The 16,766-nt window shown below is 38.9% G+C and overlaps 1 protein-coding gene across 4 annotated transcripts in view; it reads left to right on the plus strand.

The window, feature by feature from the left end:
• Positions 1-16,766, plus strand: part of LOC140465662 (lysophospholipid acyltransferase 2-like) — a 129,889-nt gene that overhangs the window by 24,287 nt on the left and 88,836 nt on the right. The window contains exons 1-2 of one of the 4 annotated variants that reach the window (XM_072561278.1): positions 401-583; positions 1,393-1,471. The exons of 1 other annotated variant lie outside the window; for it this stretch is intronic. Coding sequence is in view for 1 of the 3 variants with exons in the window: in XM_072561266.1 (XP_072417367.1) it covers positions 14,322-14,348 (27 nt within the window). In the remaining 2 variants the exon portion in view is untranslated. Of the gene's footprint in view, positions 1-400; positions 584-1,392; positions 1,472-14,306; positions 14,349-16,766 lie in introns of those variants that run through there. 2 more of the 4 variants (XM_072561271.1, XM_072561266.1) reach the window with 2 other exon arrangements.

Consider the following 16,766-nt stretch of genomic DNA (forward strand, 5'->3'; position numbering starts at 1 on the left):
ATTGCATTATTTCTGCCTTTCCTGACTGTTGTCCTAAAAGTTATCTATATTCATGTTTATGTCTAATGAACCATCTGAGCATGAGTCAATTTGAGGCTGAGCAACTAAGATGGGGAGGTGATTTCATCAGGTTTTCAGTGTTAAATATAAAGATGAAAAGAAAGTCAGTATGTTACTGAATGGAGATTGTAGACATCCTGCAGTACACTGAAGGTTCTGGGTGTACTGTTGAATAAATGCAATGTTGTCTGTTGCAAGGAAAATGGAATATAACAGAAATGAATTTTGTTACACTTGTACTGGGTATGGGTGAACTACATCTGGAGGATTTAAGGAATTTTGGGAAAGGTGTGATGACCAGGTGAGGAGGGATGAGTTGGCTTCTCTCTTTTCAACTCCCTTGTCGACTGCAACAAAGATTTTATTTACTTTTAGCACAGGTCTATGTCTTTCTCCAATTAACACAATGAATTGGATTTCACAATAGCAGTAAGGAGCCAATGGTAAGGTTTTCTGAAGTGAAAGATCAGTTTCATCATCTGCTAATCCCTCAAGATGATTAAAGGCACAACATCAAATGCAGGTATGTGTGCACAAACTAACTAAGGAAGATACCCTCAAGCATTTGAAATTGTATCCTTGAGGTGTGAGATTTTAACTGGAGACCAAAGTTGTTTTCGTTGGTGTCTTGAGTCATCAATAGTAGCAAATATTGATGATATGCTTTCAAAATTTGTGGTGTCTGGTGTTTCCGTCCAATCAGTTCTAGACATCTTTCCTTTTTGAAAGGCAAAAAACGCATTTTCTCTCACTAGTTCCAATTTTGCAGTCTAAGATCTGTCTACTGCTCTGCCAGATGCAAGCAGGTGTTCATATTTTATGTCTGTCTCATTGTCTCCTAGGTTGACAATTGGAGGTAAAGTTTTTCATCTGTGTTATATGAAATGCTCTTGCATGCAATTTAAAGTGGGTGATGAGAGCCTTTTCTGTGCCTGATTGGGTGACTAGTTCCAATGTTATGATAAAATGTCAATTTCAGTTCAGGTGGTTTAGTTTATTCCACATGGTTTTATGGATCTTGGCTACCCTGTATGGTCAGGTGATCACTGAGGCCTTTTTAAGTCCGTTTGTTTTTTTTAAAATCCATTTCAGTCGTGGAAATCCCAATTATAGAACCAGACAACAGAATTTAAAAATCAATAGTCCATACTTTCTATCATGTCAAAAGATAGAAATGCATTGGAAGCAGCTCTGAGTAGGTTTACTCAACTGTTCTCCTATTTGCCAGATTATAACTGCTTAGCAGTTTATCTCTACAGAACTAGATTCTCTAACTGTATCATAGTTGTGGTTCTGCCCTGGCTGTAAATAACTCTATATGGATTCTTGCAGAGCGATGGAGAATCAGAGGAAGGAAAAAATATAGAGAGAGGGACATACAGAAGGGAGCAGAAAGTTGGAGAAAGGAACGGTAAGTAGAAGGGATGGTGAACTGTAGAGAGTATCATAAGAGAATGATAGTCCTAGCACAAGAACAAAAGAATGTAGAAGACCAACAAAGACAGTTGTAGATAGGCACACAATTTATTTTACTTTTGAGTAAAGCCACAGCAGCTAGTATTTAAGAACCCTTGAGTAACTACTACCAGCCATTTTGTGAAGGGGAAGAGAGAGTGTAAGACATATTAAAGGTGATTTACAATACTAAAGCTTACAAATTCTAGGCAAGTAATTGAGAAATTCTTGTTCAAAACACTACTTTTTAGTACAAAGAACAGGGGATGCTGGAAATTGGAAACAATCAGAAATTGCTGGAAAAGTTCAGGCTTTCTTCAGAATCTTCTGGAGAAGGGTCACCGGACCTGAAACATCGACTCTGCCTTCTGTCCACACATGTTACCAAATTAGCTTTTTCTTGAGCAATTTCTGATCTTGTTTCAACATTGTACTGTCTTCTACAAAATAGCATAATTTGAATAATGCTGCGAACGCATGCTTCGCTAAGTTACAGTATGTATTTTATATAGAATAAGCAGTCTCATCCAAGTTATTTCCCTGTTTAAAAATTGTGAAAATCTTGCAAATTTTAGAATTTATTTCCCCTAATGCCTATTTATCTGGGAAAATGGAAGTGCATTGGTAATGGGTTTGCGAAGATCAAAATGAACTGTCATACTGAGAGCTAAATGTTGTAGAATCATTCCCACAATGGTTAGCACTGCTGCCTCACAGCGCCAGAGGCCCAGGTTCAATTCCCACCTTGGGCAACTGTCTGTGTGGAGTTTGCACATTCTCCCTGTGTCTGCGTGGGTTTCCTCCGGGTACTCCGGTTTCTTCCCATAGTCCAAAAATGTGCAGGTTAGGTGAATTGGCCATGCTAAATTGCCCATAGTGTTAGGTGAAGGGGTGAATGTAGGGGAATGGGTCTGGGTGGGTTGCTCTTCGGAGGGTCGGTGTGGGCTTGTTGGGCCAAAGGGCCTGTTTCCACACTGTAAGTAATCTAATTAATCATTTCAAGAGTATAAATCCATTCTAAAATTGATTTGTAGGACATTATTGATCTGGCTGAGACTCTATCCATTTATTATCCGTTTGCTCAAGGAGGAAAAGGCGGTTGTGGTATGGTCATTCTGACTGTTGTTATTAATGATATCACAGATTCCTGTATACGTGGCCCAGCTTTTGCATCCATTGAAATGGCCACAGCTCAAGGGTTAATGGCATAATCTCAGTGTCACTGGCCGAAACTCCACAAACTGATGTATTCTTTCAAATTGTAATCTCTAAACTCTCTTGCACAACCTCCTCTGCATTGCACAGAGAACAACCTTCTGTAAAATACTAGGTCCCTTAATCCTTTATTTTTGCTCTGTTCAGCAAAGCTAGGATGCAAGATGGATTTCTGTTGTTCTGTTTCCAGCTGTCCTTTCCAGGTTGAAGGTGCTCAAACTCACTTCTGCACTAAGCAACTTATTGTGCAAATTTTCCTGATTCCGAAATGTTGAAAAACAGGAAATTACTCAAGCCCAATATCTGTGAAGAGAGAAACAGATTTAAAATTGAGTCCAGTAATGTTCTGAACTGATAGCAAATCAGAAAAGGTGGTATTTATGCTGTTAATGGGAGCAGTGGAATAGGTGGAGATGGGGCCCAGAGAGAGAGAGAGAAAACAAAAGTAGATCAACAAAAGAATTGTTGATAGTAAGCCAGGGAAGAAAAGCTAGGTAGCTGACATGAGTTATGAGGGGGTGAAGATGAGGTGGCTGTGCTCAAAGCAACCCATGTCATGACAGGACTTGGGGATAGGGGTGGTAATCTTAACCTTGCTGGAGCACTTTAAATAGACAGAAATTGTGGCATGGGAACACCAGTGGTATGTTGAATTGACAGATAACTGGAATCATTTTTATGGACAGAATGCACCTGTTCCACAGCGCAGTCATTCAGTCTGTGTTTTTGTCACCCTAGTGCAGAGGAGAGTGTGTTGTGGATAGTGAATACAGTAGAGTAAATTTAGTGACATGTAGGTAGCTTGCTGCTTCACTTGAAAGGTGTGTCTGGGGGCCTTGGGTGGTGAGGAGTGAGTACATAAACGGGTAAGTATAACAACTACTGTGATTTACATGAAGGTGCTTATGAGGATGTCTTGGGAGTGGTGGAGGGAGGATGGACCAGCATGTCCTGAAAGGAATAGTTGCTGCACAATTCTGACGAGGGAAGAGGAATGTGTGTCTAAAGATGGCAGAAATGGCGACATATAGCCTTTTGAATATACAGGCTAGTGGGATGCAAAGTGAGAACAAGGGGTTCAAAGGAAATGTTGGTGCAGGGGTGAACAAAACAGGAACAGGCTTTTGAGTTGGATGATCAGCCACAATTATCAGATTTGACACAATTTGAAGAGCTGAATGGCCTACTCCTACTAATACTCAAGCTTCCATTGTCTGCTCCTATATGTTGCAAATTGCTACATTTGGTGCTAATCATTTAAGAGTAGGAGTGAGTCAGAATATATCTTCTGTCTCAGTCCATGAGACTAGAACTTATTCAGCTCTAGAAAAAAAAGTATGGTAGAATATGGCTGGTAAATATGGGAAAGATAAACAATAGCAGTCAGTGAGGTACTTAATAAGGTTCTTCATGGTAGACTGGTTGGCAAAGTTAAATGTAATGCAGTGAGAACTAACCGTTTGGATACAGAACTGTCTCTAAGATAGAAGACAGTGGATGATGGTGGAGGATTGTTTTTCACACTGGAGGCCTGTGACTAGTGGTGAGCCACAAGGAGTGGTGCTGGGTGCAGTTTTTTGTAATTTTTATATAAATGATTTGAATGTGAACATAGGAGGTAAAGTTAGTAATTTTGCAGATGACACCAGAATTGAAGGTGTATTGAACAGGGAAGAAGGTTATCTCCTGAGTAAAACAGGATCTTGACCAGGTGGGCCAATGTGCTGAGAGTTGGCAGATGGAGTTTAATTTATATAAATGTGAGGTGTTGTAGTTTGGAAAGGCAGTTCAAGGTGAGACTTGTACACTTATTGGTAAGGTCCTGGGGAGTTTTGCTGAACAAAGAGACCCTAGAGTGCAGTTTCTAATTCCTTGAAAGTGGACTCGCAGGTAGATAGGATAGTGAAGAAGGTGTTTAGTATGCTTGCCTGTATTGGTTAGGGCACTGAATGTATGTGTTGGAAGGTCATGTTGTGGCTATAGAAGTCATTGATTAGGCCACTTTTGGAATGTTGTGTGCAATTCTGGTCTCCCTCCTGTCGGAAAGATGTGTAACTTGAAAGGGTTCAGAAAAGATTTGCCGGGGTTGCAGGGTGAGAACTGTTGGGAGAGGCTAAATAGGCTGGGTCTGTTTTTCTGGGAGTGTCGAAGGTTAAGAGGTGACCTTTTATGGAGGTTTATAAAATTAGAAGGGTATGGATAGAGTAAATGGACAAGGTCTTTCCCTGAGGTGGGGCAGTCCAAAACTAGAGTTTAAGGTGAGAGAGGAAAGATTTAAAAGGGACGTAGAGGGCAACTTTTTTTTCTTGCAGAGGGTTGTGCATGTATGGAATGAGCTGCCAGAGGAAGTGGTGGAGGTTGGTACAATGACAAACTTTAAAAGGCGTCTGGATAGGTATACGAATAGAAAAGGTTTAGAGAGATATGTGCCAAGTGCTGACAAATAGAACTAAATTAGGTTAGGATATCTGGTCGGCATGGATGAATTGGACCGAAGGGTCTTTTTCAGTGCTGTACATCTTTGTAACTTTGAATGTCAACACCGTGCACAGGTTATTATACTTGCTGTGAATTTGAGTTGTTTGCAAACAACTCCAATATTGAATTTCCTGCTCTCCTAAACAAGGTATCTATATGCTGTTACCTCTTGTACGAGCTGTTCTTGATATATAAATTATTTTCATAACAGGTTGTTCTAAACTTGAATTTAAAATTGTACGAGTCATGTACTGATTATTTGGACACCATGCACTACGTGTCCATATCTCTGATGTCCAATTTTGTCCTCTACCTGTAAGTTGTGACAAATTTGACTACTAACCCATACTGTATATACTCATGTAAAAGTCAAAGTTTTTAGACGATGTTAAATGTATGGGATTGACTACTACATGGATGCTACTTTTTGAGGGGCTGAAATTCATGTTACAGTCCAAAATACCGTATTGTTAGCAGAAGCCCAATTGATCTAAACCAATAAAGACAACTAATTACAGTAATTACTGGATAAATACAAATAGAAACCAGTGAATTAGTAAGCTTTCATTTATACATACAAACATGAAATAAACATGATATGGCTTTAAATAACAATTAAATGTTACATCTTAAATTAAACATATCAAATATAACAGTTCATTAAAATCTTGCAAAATCTCACTTCGTTGCTGAGGATCTTGAAAAAGCTTCATACTCATCAGCATGAATGATATCTTCATATGGATCCTTCATCTTTGCTGTCCTTTGTTAGCAGTAACACATAATTCGCTTCTTTATCAGTGTCTTCCCATAGATAATCGTCCTCTATACCCGTCCAATGCATTCGAAATTCCACATTTCTTGAATGATTTGAAAACAGTCTCAGCTTTTATTTCCTTTCATGAATCGACAGTCCATTCAAAGATAGTGAGGGAGCCCCCATACTGCCTCCCTCCGTGTATTTTCTTTTTCTCCATCACTCATCCAGTTATTCCACTTCATTCTCATCATGTCTTTAAAAGACTTCTTGATGTCAACATCTGTTGATTGCAAAACCCTTGTAAATCCACCAGGAATTTCAGCCACATCAGTGCTATGTGATTGGATGTTATCCATTCTTCTCCAGAGGTGTTCTAAACTGGTCCCAGGCGATACCTTTTTTTCCCTCCCTTGCATAGTCCATCAGGTTGTAAATTCCAAATTTCCTTTCATCATTTTCTGCATCCACCTTCATCCATCCATCCAGCCTTGTGAATGAATGCATATGGACAACTGTTCTTTTTGGTAATTTCTCCTTTGGCAAAGTTTTTCTCTTAAAAACAGCCATTGGTTTTAACTTCAGTTCATTAGCCGTAAAGGCAAGAACTAAAGTAAACCTACTTTTCTCATGGCCAGTGGTTCTCACCAATTCTGTTTTTTTTTCTCCTTTTTGGTTCACAGTCTGATTCTCTGGCTGTCGAGATTAATCAGTGTTTTGTCCATGTTTCCAATGCAGGATCATTTGTAGCCTTACTTCTGCTGATTTCTGATTACAAGCTGGTGAAACTAATATCTAGTTCAGCAGGCAGCTTTTGTACTGTCTTAGTTCTCTGCCAAAGTACTAAGTCATGACTTCTCATGAACCTTGTGCACCATCCAGCACTTGCCATAAAATCCGAAATTCCATCCTTCTTTGATTAGTTTTGTGTGTGGATTCAGATGGCTTCACAACTAACACATTTTCCATTTTGACAATTTTCAAGTACCTACTCAGCAACTTTTTTTCTCCAGTTGTGGTCACTTGCTAGATTTACCTTTGGCACACTTTTTTTGTTTCGGCGTTGTCTGAGTTGATTTAGTATCTTTCTCCAATCTTTCCAGTTTCTCCAAAACACTAAATTGTGTCTCTACTGCACAGTTGTTTATCTTTGCTGCAACTTCAATAATGTTCAGTTTAAATGCTGCTGTATTTTTTTTTGTGTTTGGTATTTTTACATGACATGAAGAAATTTCAAAACATCAACCAGTACATGACTGTGTTCCAGGAGGTTGGTTGTCAACTGACTCTTTCATGGTGAATTGGTGTGAATTGTACATCAAATCAAAGTAGCATAAAAAACGGAACTGAGTTTGTCATCTGTACAATTATGTACAGATAATACCTTGACTCGCAAATGTTGATCTGTTATCTGTGAAGAGCTAGGGTCTTTTACACAAGATAAATGGAAAATTCCAGACATTTTGGCAAAAAATAGGAGGTTGACTTTTATGTGATGTTGATTTTTTACTTGAGTATTTACAGTATATGCAATAACTATGCATAATATGAAAAAAAGATCCCATTTCAACCCATGCTAATAATAAATACATGTTTTGATTTGTTGGATTGAGCACACTTATAACCACTTTTTTGATCAATACTTTAGTCTGTCTTCCTGTAATCTGCCCAAATGCTATTGTACAAGGTATTCTTGTCAATTGTCCAAGTGTGATGTGCCAGATGTTATCTCTGAATAAATGTTGATTATAAATTATTAAAACTTGTTTTGTGTGATGTCAAAACTGTACTCTACAACTAAAGCAAGTGAAACCATGTGGAGAAATCCAGTGTTGCTGTATTACATTCATTTAAAGAATTCCTATCTCAAAAATGCTTCACCATGCCAGGGACCCAAATTACTTCCAGATTTGGGTGATTGCTTGTGTAGGTTTCTGTTAGGTGTTCTAGTATCCACCCACTGTCCAAATGTTGCAAGTTAGATGGATTGGACTTGTCCAGAAATGTGCAGTCTAGTTGGGTTAGACATAGGAAATGAGGGGTTATGGCATAGGATGGGTCTGGGTGGGATACTTTTTGGGGGGGTCTGTGTGGGATACTGAATGGGCAAAATGGTCTTTTCTGCACTGCAAAGATTCTATGACTCTATGAATTAGAATAGCTAATCACTTAAAGGTGGTACTTTTCTATGGCAAGAGTATTAATGGTGAATTGTTTGCTAATTATAAAATGAATTTTGCTTCACTACTTAGTCTGTACTACTCCTTAGTTTACAATGCAAACTTATTGTACATGTGACATTTTATGAAGCAAAATACAATGTTCTCAGCCAGTAACTAGCTTTGCTCGGATATTCTTTTACCCACACTTCTTTTAATACTGGTGTACAGGGCTCACTTAGTATTCAGAGGTAAAGAATTATCAACTAAAGTCTTCAGCAGAGGAGGCACAACTTGAAATACAAGGTAACTTCTTAGAATGGTAAGACAACTGTTTACATTGGTATTAGGTAAGCCAGTCTTAAGCAAAAGTAACTTGAGACATTGCTGCCATCTAAGAGATACTAGCTTATTTCTTATAGTGATTAGAGAACAAAGGCTAACAGACTAGCGATTGGCCATGTCCTTGGATTTTACTGTGTCTCTGTGTATCCGTTCCAAAGACTCGTGCATGTGTTTTTGAGCGTGTTCATTTCTAAGTTAAAACATATTTTTGGCAAACATTGTGCATGCATATGAGGAGTTGTGCATGTCGTCATTCCTTGGAATGATACTTGCTGGTTGATGGGACTTTGCTATGCATCATAATTCTGTTTCAAACAATAGTAGTTCTAACTTTTTTAAAAGCATTGAGTGCAAAAGAAGGCATTACTTTAAGATTTGAAGTCTTGCCTTTTGCTCAAATTGAGTGAGTGATTTTTAATTTGTCTATGATTGTGGGTGGTTGTTAAATTTAGATACGCTATTGTTTCTTTTCAAAGTTTCTATGGGTAAGTAGAAATGAATACTCCAGGTTTCAAAACAGAGCACTTAAAAATGCTGTAATACATAGGTAACACTTCCAGTTAGCACTGGCTGGAACTTGAATTGACTAGATTGGCGCCACCAGCATATTTTTTTTCCAATGGCTTGTTTTGAAATTGTGCAGTGAACAGTTATGTGTATGTGTTTGCATTTTCCGTGTCCTTGCAAAATACAAGGTAGGATTTGGAAAAATCTAAAAGACTGTGTATAAGACTTTTAAGCTTAACCCTGCTATCCCTGTGTCCAGTGAAATGAAGAGGTAGATAAAATGATTTCGATTTAGTTTCACATGTACTCAAGTATGAGCTACAACAATCCAGTGAAAAGTGTACAATGTTGCCACACATAGCATCATCTCATGTTCAAGTGTACCCAAGTACAAAATCTTAGTTACAGAAAGTAGAAAAATAAAGATTGGAGTAGAAAATAAAGTTAGTTTTAAAATGTCAAACATTTACAATCCTTTTTAAGCCGTGGGTCTGCAGATGCCTCCAACTGGGCTTTTCCCAAGAGGGCTTTCTGTGCCAGTGCTAGGCATGCTTTCACCCACGTTGGGCTAAAACCTGCCTGTGCCTGCCAGCCGCCTCCATTGCCAATCACTGACCTCCATTGGGCCTGCCAGGTTTTGCAGTTGCATTCAAGGCTTTGACCCTGACCACCATATCACTGGCTGCTGCCACTATCTGTGCTTGCGCTGGGCACCGGTCGCTGCCATGCTCCATTGCAGCATTACCCACCTCAATACAAAGTCCTGCTCTGGTGCAGCTCCAGACAATGAGTCAAAGCAGTTGGATGAACAAGAACAACTTACATTTTTTATAATGACTGTTGTGTAGTAAAGTGTTCCCAGGTGCTACGCAGGATTATTTAAAAACAAATTTAACACCAGATCATAACATAAAGAAGTGTTGGTGAATGACCAAATGTTGAGCCAAAGTCAATTTTAAGGAACTTTTTGCACAAGGAAGGAGTTTTAAGCAGTTGAAAAAAAGTTCAAATCACAACCATCAAAGAAAATCATTCCCAGGGTATGCAAGTCACTGACCAGGTCAGTCACCTGAGACCATGGTGGTTGGTATACTGGATCAGCAGTAATTATTTATATTTAATTTATTATTGTCACTTGGTGCTACTGAGTGTTACCCACTTTTCAACACTGCTTTCTTAGTTTCTCTTTTCCTTCCATCTCTCCCACTTGCCTTCATAAAACCTGTCTTCCTCCTTCTCCCTCTCTCTTTTCCCACTGCCTTCATGTAACCTGGCCAATGTGTGGGCCAGGTGATGGCTGTGACAGTCTTAATGGCCAATTTTTTTATAAAAAGGCAACTAGACATTTTCTATCGATTTAAAATCTGAAGTATTGTATTGGACAATGTAATTCAAAAATTAGTAGTTAATATTTTGTAGCACCATTCACCAGGAGCCAATTTAGGTCAAGTAGAGAAATAGGTGAAAGGATGCAGGTTAGAACATGAGCAAATGAATTGGAGATAACTTCATGTTCACAAAAGCGGACAGTAGTAAATTTGATGCTGTCCAGTCTAGAAGCACAAAGGCTTCTTGAATGAGGTTGGCAGCCATTGTCAAAATTAGGAAATTTAAAGTTGCATGTCATAAAGATGAAGCAATGATCATGGGTAACTTCAGTTTAATTTTCGACTAGATAAACTTAATGTTTTTTCTAAGGTAAAACCATGAAATGTATACAAGATTCAAAGTTTGGGAGAAGATTTGTAGCTCGGGTGCTCGTTGTTGTGGTTCTGTTCGCCGAGCTGGGAATTTGTCTTGCAAACGTTTCGTCCCCTGTCTAGGTGACATCCCCAGTGCTTGGGAGCCTCCTGTGAAGCGCTTCTGTACGGTTTCCTCCGGCATTTATAGTGGTCTGTCTCTGCCGCTTCCGGTTGTCAGTTCGAGCTGTCTGCTGTAGTGGCCTGTATATTGGGTCCAGGTCGATGTGTTTGTTGATTAGTCTGTGGATGAGTGCCATGCCTCTAGGAATTCCCTGGCTGTTCTCTGTTTGGCTTGTCCTATAATAGTAGTGTTGTCCCAGTCGAATTCATGTTGCTTGTCGTCTGTGTGTGTGGCTACGAAGGATAGCTGGTCGTGTCGTTTCGTGGCTAGTTGGTGTTCGTGTATACGGATCGTTAACTGTCTTCCTGTTTGTCCTATGTAGTGTTTTCTGCAGTCCTTGCATGGGATTTTGTACACTACATTAGTTTTGCTCATGTTGGGTATCGGGTCCTTTGTTCTGGTGAGTAGTTGTCTGAGAGTGGCTGTTGGTTTGTGTGCTGTTATGAGTCCTAGTGGTCACAGTCGTCTGGCTGTCAGTTCAGAAATGCTCCTGATGTATGGTAGTGTGGCTAGTCCTTTGGGTTGCGGTATGTCCTCGTTCCGTTGTCTCTCCCTTAGGCATCTGTTGATGAAATTGCGAGGGTATCCGTTTTTGGCGAATACTTTGTATAGGTGTTCCTCTTCCTGTTTTTGTAGTTGTGGTGTGCTGCAGTGTGTTGTGGCCCCTTTTTGAATAGTATCCTGATGCAACTTCGTTTGTGTATGTTGGGGTGGTTGCTTTCATAGTTTAGGACTTGGTCTGTGTGTGTGGCTTTCCTGTAAACCTTTGTGGTGTTCTCTGTACCATTGGTACATGAAAAAACAGTCTATTTTGGTTGGATATTGTGCAAGGAGGAAGCGATATTGACAATCTCTAGTTGTGTGTGCACTTTGGGGGGGGACAAATGACCACAATAGCGCAGAAATTTTCATTAAGATGGAAAGTGAAATGGTTTAGGATACTGAATTTAAAAGCAATTATGATAGTATGAGGTGCGAGCTAGCTATGAGAATTGGGGAAAGTTATTAAAAGGGATGACAGTAAGTAAGCAATGATGAACAATTAGAGTGTCTGGATTAACTGCAAACGTTATTCATCTCAATCTGGTGCAAAAAATAGTTGGAAAATATGGTCAGACTACAGTAAATAAGGGAAATTATAGTATATTAAATACAAGGAAGAAGTATATATATTGGTCAAAAGAGCAACAAACCTTAAGGTTGGGAACAGTTTATTCTCTTTATCAGTTTTGTTCTGAGAGAGTCTGCATGAACTTATGAATGAAAAGTTGTGCCTGACAAATTTGCTGGAATCTTGAGGATGTAATTAGTTGAATGGATAATGGGAGTCAGTGGATGGGTTTATTTGGAATTTCAGAAGGCTTTTGTTAAAGGCCCATATAAGAGATTTAATATGCAAAATTCAAATACATGGGATTGGAAGTCATGTACTGAAATGATTGAAAACTGATTCAACTCTGGCAGACAGGAAGCAAAGTTATCTTTTACCTAATAAACAGTGAGCATATTATACAGATTGTTCTGCTATAATGCATGATTCGTTAATGTGAATTTGCTATAACGTGATTGTTCAGCAGGAGAATTTATAATAGGAAGTACGGAAATAGCTGAGAAACTGGTGTATTTCACAAGAAAATACAATAACATCTACCAGAACCAGCGGACCAGTGAGAATGGGAAACAGCTTTTTTTAAAAAAAAATAAGTCAGCAGCACTGGAGAAATTAGTGGGATTGGAAGCTGATGGATCCCCTAGACCTGCTGAACGTCAGTTTGTTGGTAGAAGATAATGTGGATCAATGGTGGCTACCTTCAGAGTCAACAGAATTTGGTCTGGGTTCCATCAGATTGGGGGAAAATGTAATCCCACTATGAAAGAAAAAAGAGAAACAAAGTAGAAAACTATTGATGTGTCAGCTAACATCATATTGTTACGGCATGAAAACAGATCCCTCAGTCCACCTTGTCCTTGTTGACCAGGTATCCTAAAATAAAATAGTCCCAGACACTCTTTGGTGGAGGGGGGAGGAGGAAGAGAATAAAATTATGGTATGATTGGGCAGAGCCAACAAAATATTGAAAGGAAAATCATGTTTGGCAAACCTGTTTCAAGATGCTGCTAGCAGAATGAACAGGAGGGAATCAGGGAATGTGGTATACTTTGGATTTTTAGAAGGCTTTTAATGAGGTCCCACATAAGAGGTTATCAAATTAAACCAAAAAGCAGATTACATGGATTTTGAATTGGTTAATAGGCTAAGAAAATTTGAGTTGAAGAGAAAGGGTCGATTTCAAGTTAAGATTGTAGTGGGGTAATACGTGGAATGCTTGGGTTCCAGCTATTCACAATTTACATAAATGATTTCATTGGGACAAAATGTAACAACTCCAAGTTTGTTGAAGCAAAAATAAATTGAAAAGTGAGTTGTGAAGAGGATGCAAAAGAGCTTCTAGGGGATCAAAACATGCTAACTGAGCAAGAACATGAAAAAATGGAATATCATTTGGAAAAATGTGAAGACATTTGAAATAACTCGAGGGGCCAGTGTCCTGTCACCAAGACATCCTTTGTTTCGATGTGGAGAGTTCCTGGCAGTTATCCAGCTCTGAATGAACAGGATGTCTGACATTCCTGTTCTTCTCTGTCAGCCAGGGCATCCTGATTGGGGCTGTTAATCTGAACAAAACAAGAAACTTGTCCCTCCCCCTCTGAGTTTGACAACATAGACTGATTTCTAAGACACCACTGTTTACTTCAGCCACTTTCCTTTTATGCATGCCAATAACATCTGACAATCTGTTTTTATATTCCTTTCCAATAAATGCTCATTCTATTGTTTCCCTCTTTTAAAATCAACTTTTTGTCCTTTTACTGATTTCTAATGCACTCCTCCTAATCCTCCAGTTTACTAAAGTTCTTTATAACATTGTAAGCTTCTTCCCTTTTTAATGCTGTTCTTAGCTGTTGTAGCTAGCTACAGAAAGCTCTTCCTTTTTGTTTTTAATGAAATGTGTATATATGTTGAACAGTTCTAAGATCTAAGCAAATTATTCATAGTTATATTGAGTAGGCAAAAGCTTGTTCGATGGAATGCAGTAATTTTTAACTGCTACCTGAGGGATTTAGAGTGTGCTGCTTGATCAATGTAAAAACATATTAATAGAAACTTAATACTGGAGATATACATTTTTATTTCGAGCATAAATCACTCAAATAAGAATACAACTTTCCCTTCAATAAAACTTAGCGGCAGAGGACTTCATCAGTCACTCCGTCAGCTATTAGGACGTCATCGTGATCATGATAATACAGTAAACATCCAGTATTTAAGGTGTATAGTTCATAAAGTGCCACTTAAAACAAAGTTTGTTATATAATGTGAGCTTCTCCACTTTGTCAGGAAGAATAGAGGAGTTGAAAACTCAATGGAGAAAGACTGCAGATAACTACAGCACAGAGGGATTTGGGAGATCTCATATATAATGCAGAAGGCATTATACCAAGTTCAGGTAATGGGGAAGGCAAAAGGAATGTTAGCCTTTATTTCAAAATGAATATTAGAAGTTGTAGCATAAAAATAGGGAAGTCTTGTGAAGACTATGCGGTATTAATTAGACCGCACCTAGAATACTGTGAACAGTTTTGGTCGTTTTTTGTCTAAGGAACAATATATTGACCCCCATTGGAGACAGGCCAGAGAAGGTTCACTGGGTTGATCCTGAGTATGGAGCAATCCTCAAGAGGAGAGGTTGAATAGGTTGGTCCTGCACTTGTTGCAGTTTGCACTTTTGAAGAATTATTGTGACATGCAAGATTCTGAAGGGCCTTGACATTGTTTCACTTTGTAAGAGAGTCTAAGACCAGAGGACATAATTTCAGAGTAAGAAGTTGCTTTGTTAGGACCGACGTGAGGAATGTCTTCTGTGGACTGAATCTGTGGAATTCTTTACTGCAGTGGGCTATAAAGGTGCATTGTTAAAAATATTCAAGGGTGAGATAGACCTTTTTTAAAAATTGGGTACAGAATCCAAGGTTGCTGTGGAAAAGGCAAAGTACATAATTGAATGGTAGTACAGATTCGACAGGCTGAATGGCCTACTTCTACTCCTGACCTTTATGGTCTATGTTGCTTTGTCTTCATTGTCATCAGATCTAAATCCTGGAACTCCTTCTTTAACAGTGCTGTGGGTGTATCTATACCAAGGGACTGCAGTGGCTCAAAAGGGCATTTCACCACTGCGTTAAGGAGAGTTGTGGATGGGCAATAAATATTGGACTCTGAACCCCACATCTTCTGAATGAATTTGGTGAGATAAAAATAATCCCAATTTCTGTATCCCCCTCACTGAGAGGGAGTGTGAAAGATTGGAGATGAAACAGTTTACAAGGTTGGGAGGTGTAGGTTTTTTAAATTAAGGCTATTGATGGCAGATTTGGAAAAAAAAATCCCTTTTTGTAATATCACCTTGCATGACGTCAAGGGCGGTAAGCAAGTTAGGAAAGGGTGTATTTGTAGGTCAGCATGAGCTGAGGGAAAGGAAAGGAAATGGGATTAGTTCAAGATTAGGGAATGAGAGGGATCTTTGGAAGTTTGGCCTGGTGGGCTAGTGAAAAGAAGGAAAGAAGCAGGGTCAGCTGATTAAATGGTCTTGATTGGAGGGACAGAAGTTCATGAGCTTTAAATATCTGCATAAGAGGTGTTCTTTCTTCAGCTGAAGCTATGATCTCACAATTGAGGCTGAATAGAGTCATTGTAAGTTTTCTGTTTTTCTACTGCAAGTTGAAAATGTCACTGAAATTCTGTTCTCCATTCCTAATGAGACGTTTATTAATGGATTTGAAAACTTATGACTTTGTTATTATCTCTAAGCAATGGATCCTAATTGCAATTAGTGAAGTATAACTAACCCCACTGATCCGGGAATTCAGAAACATTATTTGTTGAGAACGTTTTTAGAAGAGGGCCATGTAGCACTCAGAATTTTCACTTACGGTGCTGCAACTAGCTATGAAAATGATTGTGATGGCCCTTGTCGTTTTTCTAATGGTACTGTCTGTACTGAAGATGTTTCAGTGAGAGGACAGCACAAGACAGGGAAAAAGGCAAGATGGATGATGAGAAGAAAAATCAGCTTTCAAACATAGAAGCCTTTTGCACTGGTATTACATCGCTAATCTTTCTGAGAAAGAAGTTGGTCTGTTTTGTCGTGGTAAGAGAGTTAGGAATGCTAATCCCCAATCAACTGGGATCACTCTATTTCCTCAATGTCATCAGCATCATTTTAGGACACTACTTAAGAAACATCAGTGAAATAGGAATTTGGATAAAGAAAACAATTTCTTTAACACTTTTTTTTGTTGCATATTTTTATGTCTCTGGTACATTTAAATTCAGTTTTCACACCTTCAAACGCTTTGGTACCAAGCATTTTAGACTGAAGAGATGGTAGAGCATTGTACATTTTTCCATGTGCACATGTACAATTGGAGGTGTGCATATTCTTATTGAATGTTTGTAATCTTGGATTAATGAAAAATATCAGTTGATACTAAGATTGAATAATTTTAAACTTTAGTTTGTTTAGATTAGATTAGATTAAATTAGATTACCCACAGTGTGGAAATAGGCCCTTCGGCCCAACAAGTCCACACTGACCCTCTGAAGAATATCCCATCCAGACCCATTTCCCTCTGACCGATGCACCTAATGCTATGGGCACTTTAACATGGCCAATTCACCTGACCTGCACATCTTTGGATTGTGGGAGGAAACCAGAGCACCTGGAGGAAACCCACGCAGACACTGGGAGAATGTGCAAACTCCACACACTCCTTTTTTTTCTCGTAAAGCTGTGTACGCTTTAGATCAAAGAAAGGAAGGAAAGACCAAGTCGTCAATTGCACTATTGGTACCCTCCTTTAGTTGA

The sequence above is a fragment of the Chiloscyllium punctatum genome, chromosome 3, assembly GCF_047496795.1.
Source record: "Chiloscyllium punctatum isolate Juve2018m chromosome 3, sChiPun1.3, whole genome shotgun sequence".
Classification (NCBI taxonomy): domain Eukaryota; kingdom Metazoa; phylum Chordata; class Chondrichthyes; order Orectolobiformes; family Hemiscylliidae; genus Chiloscyllium; species Chiloscyllium punctatum.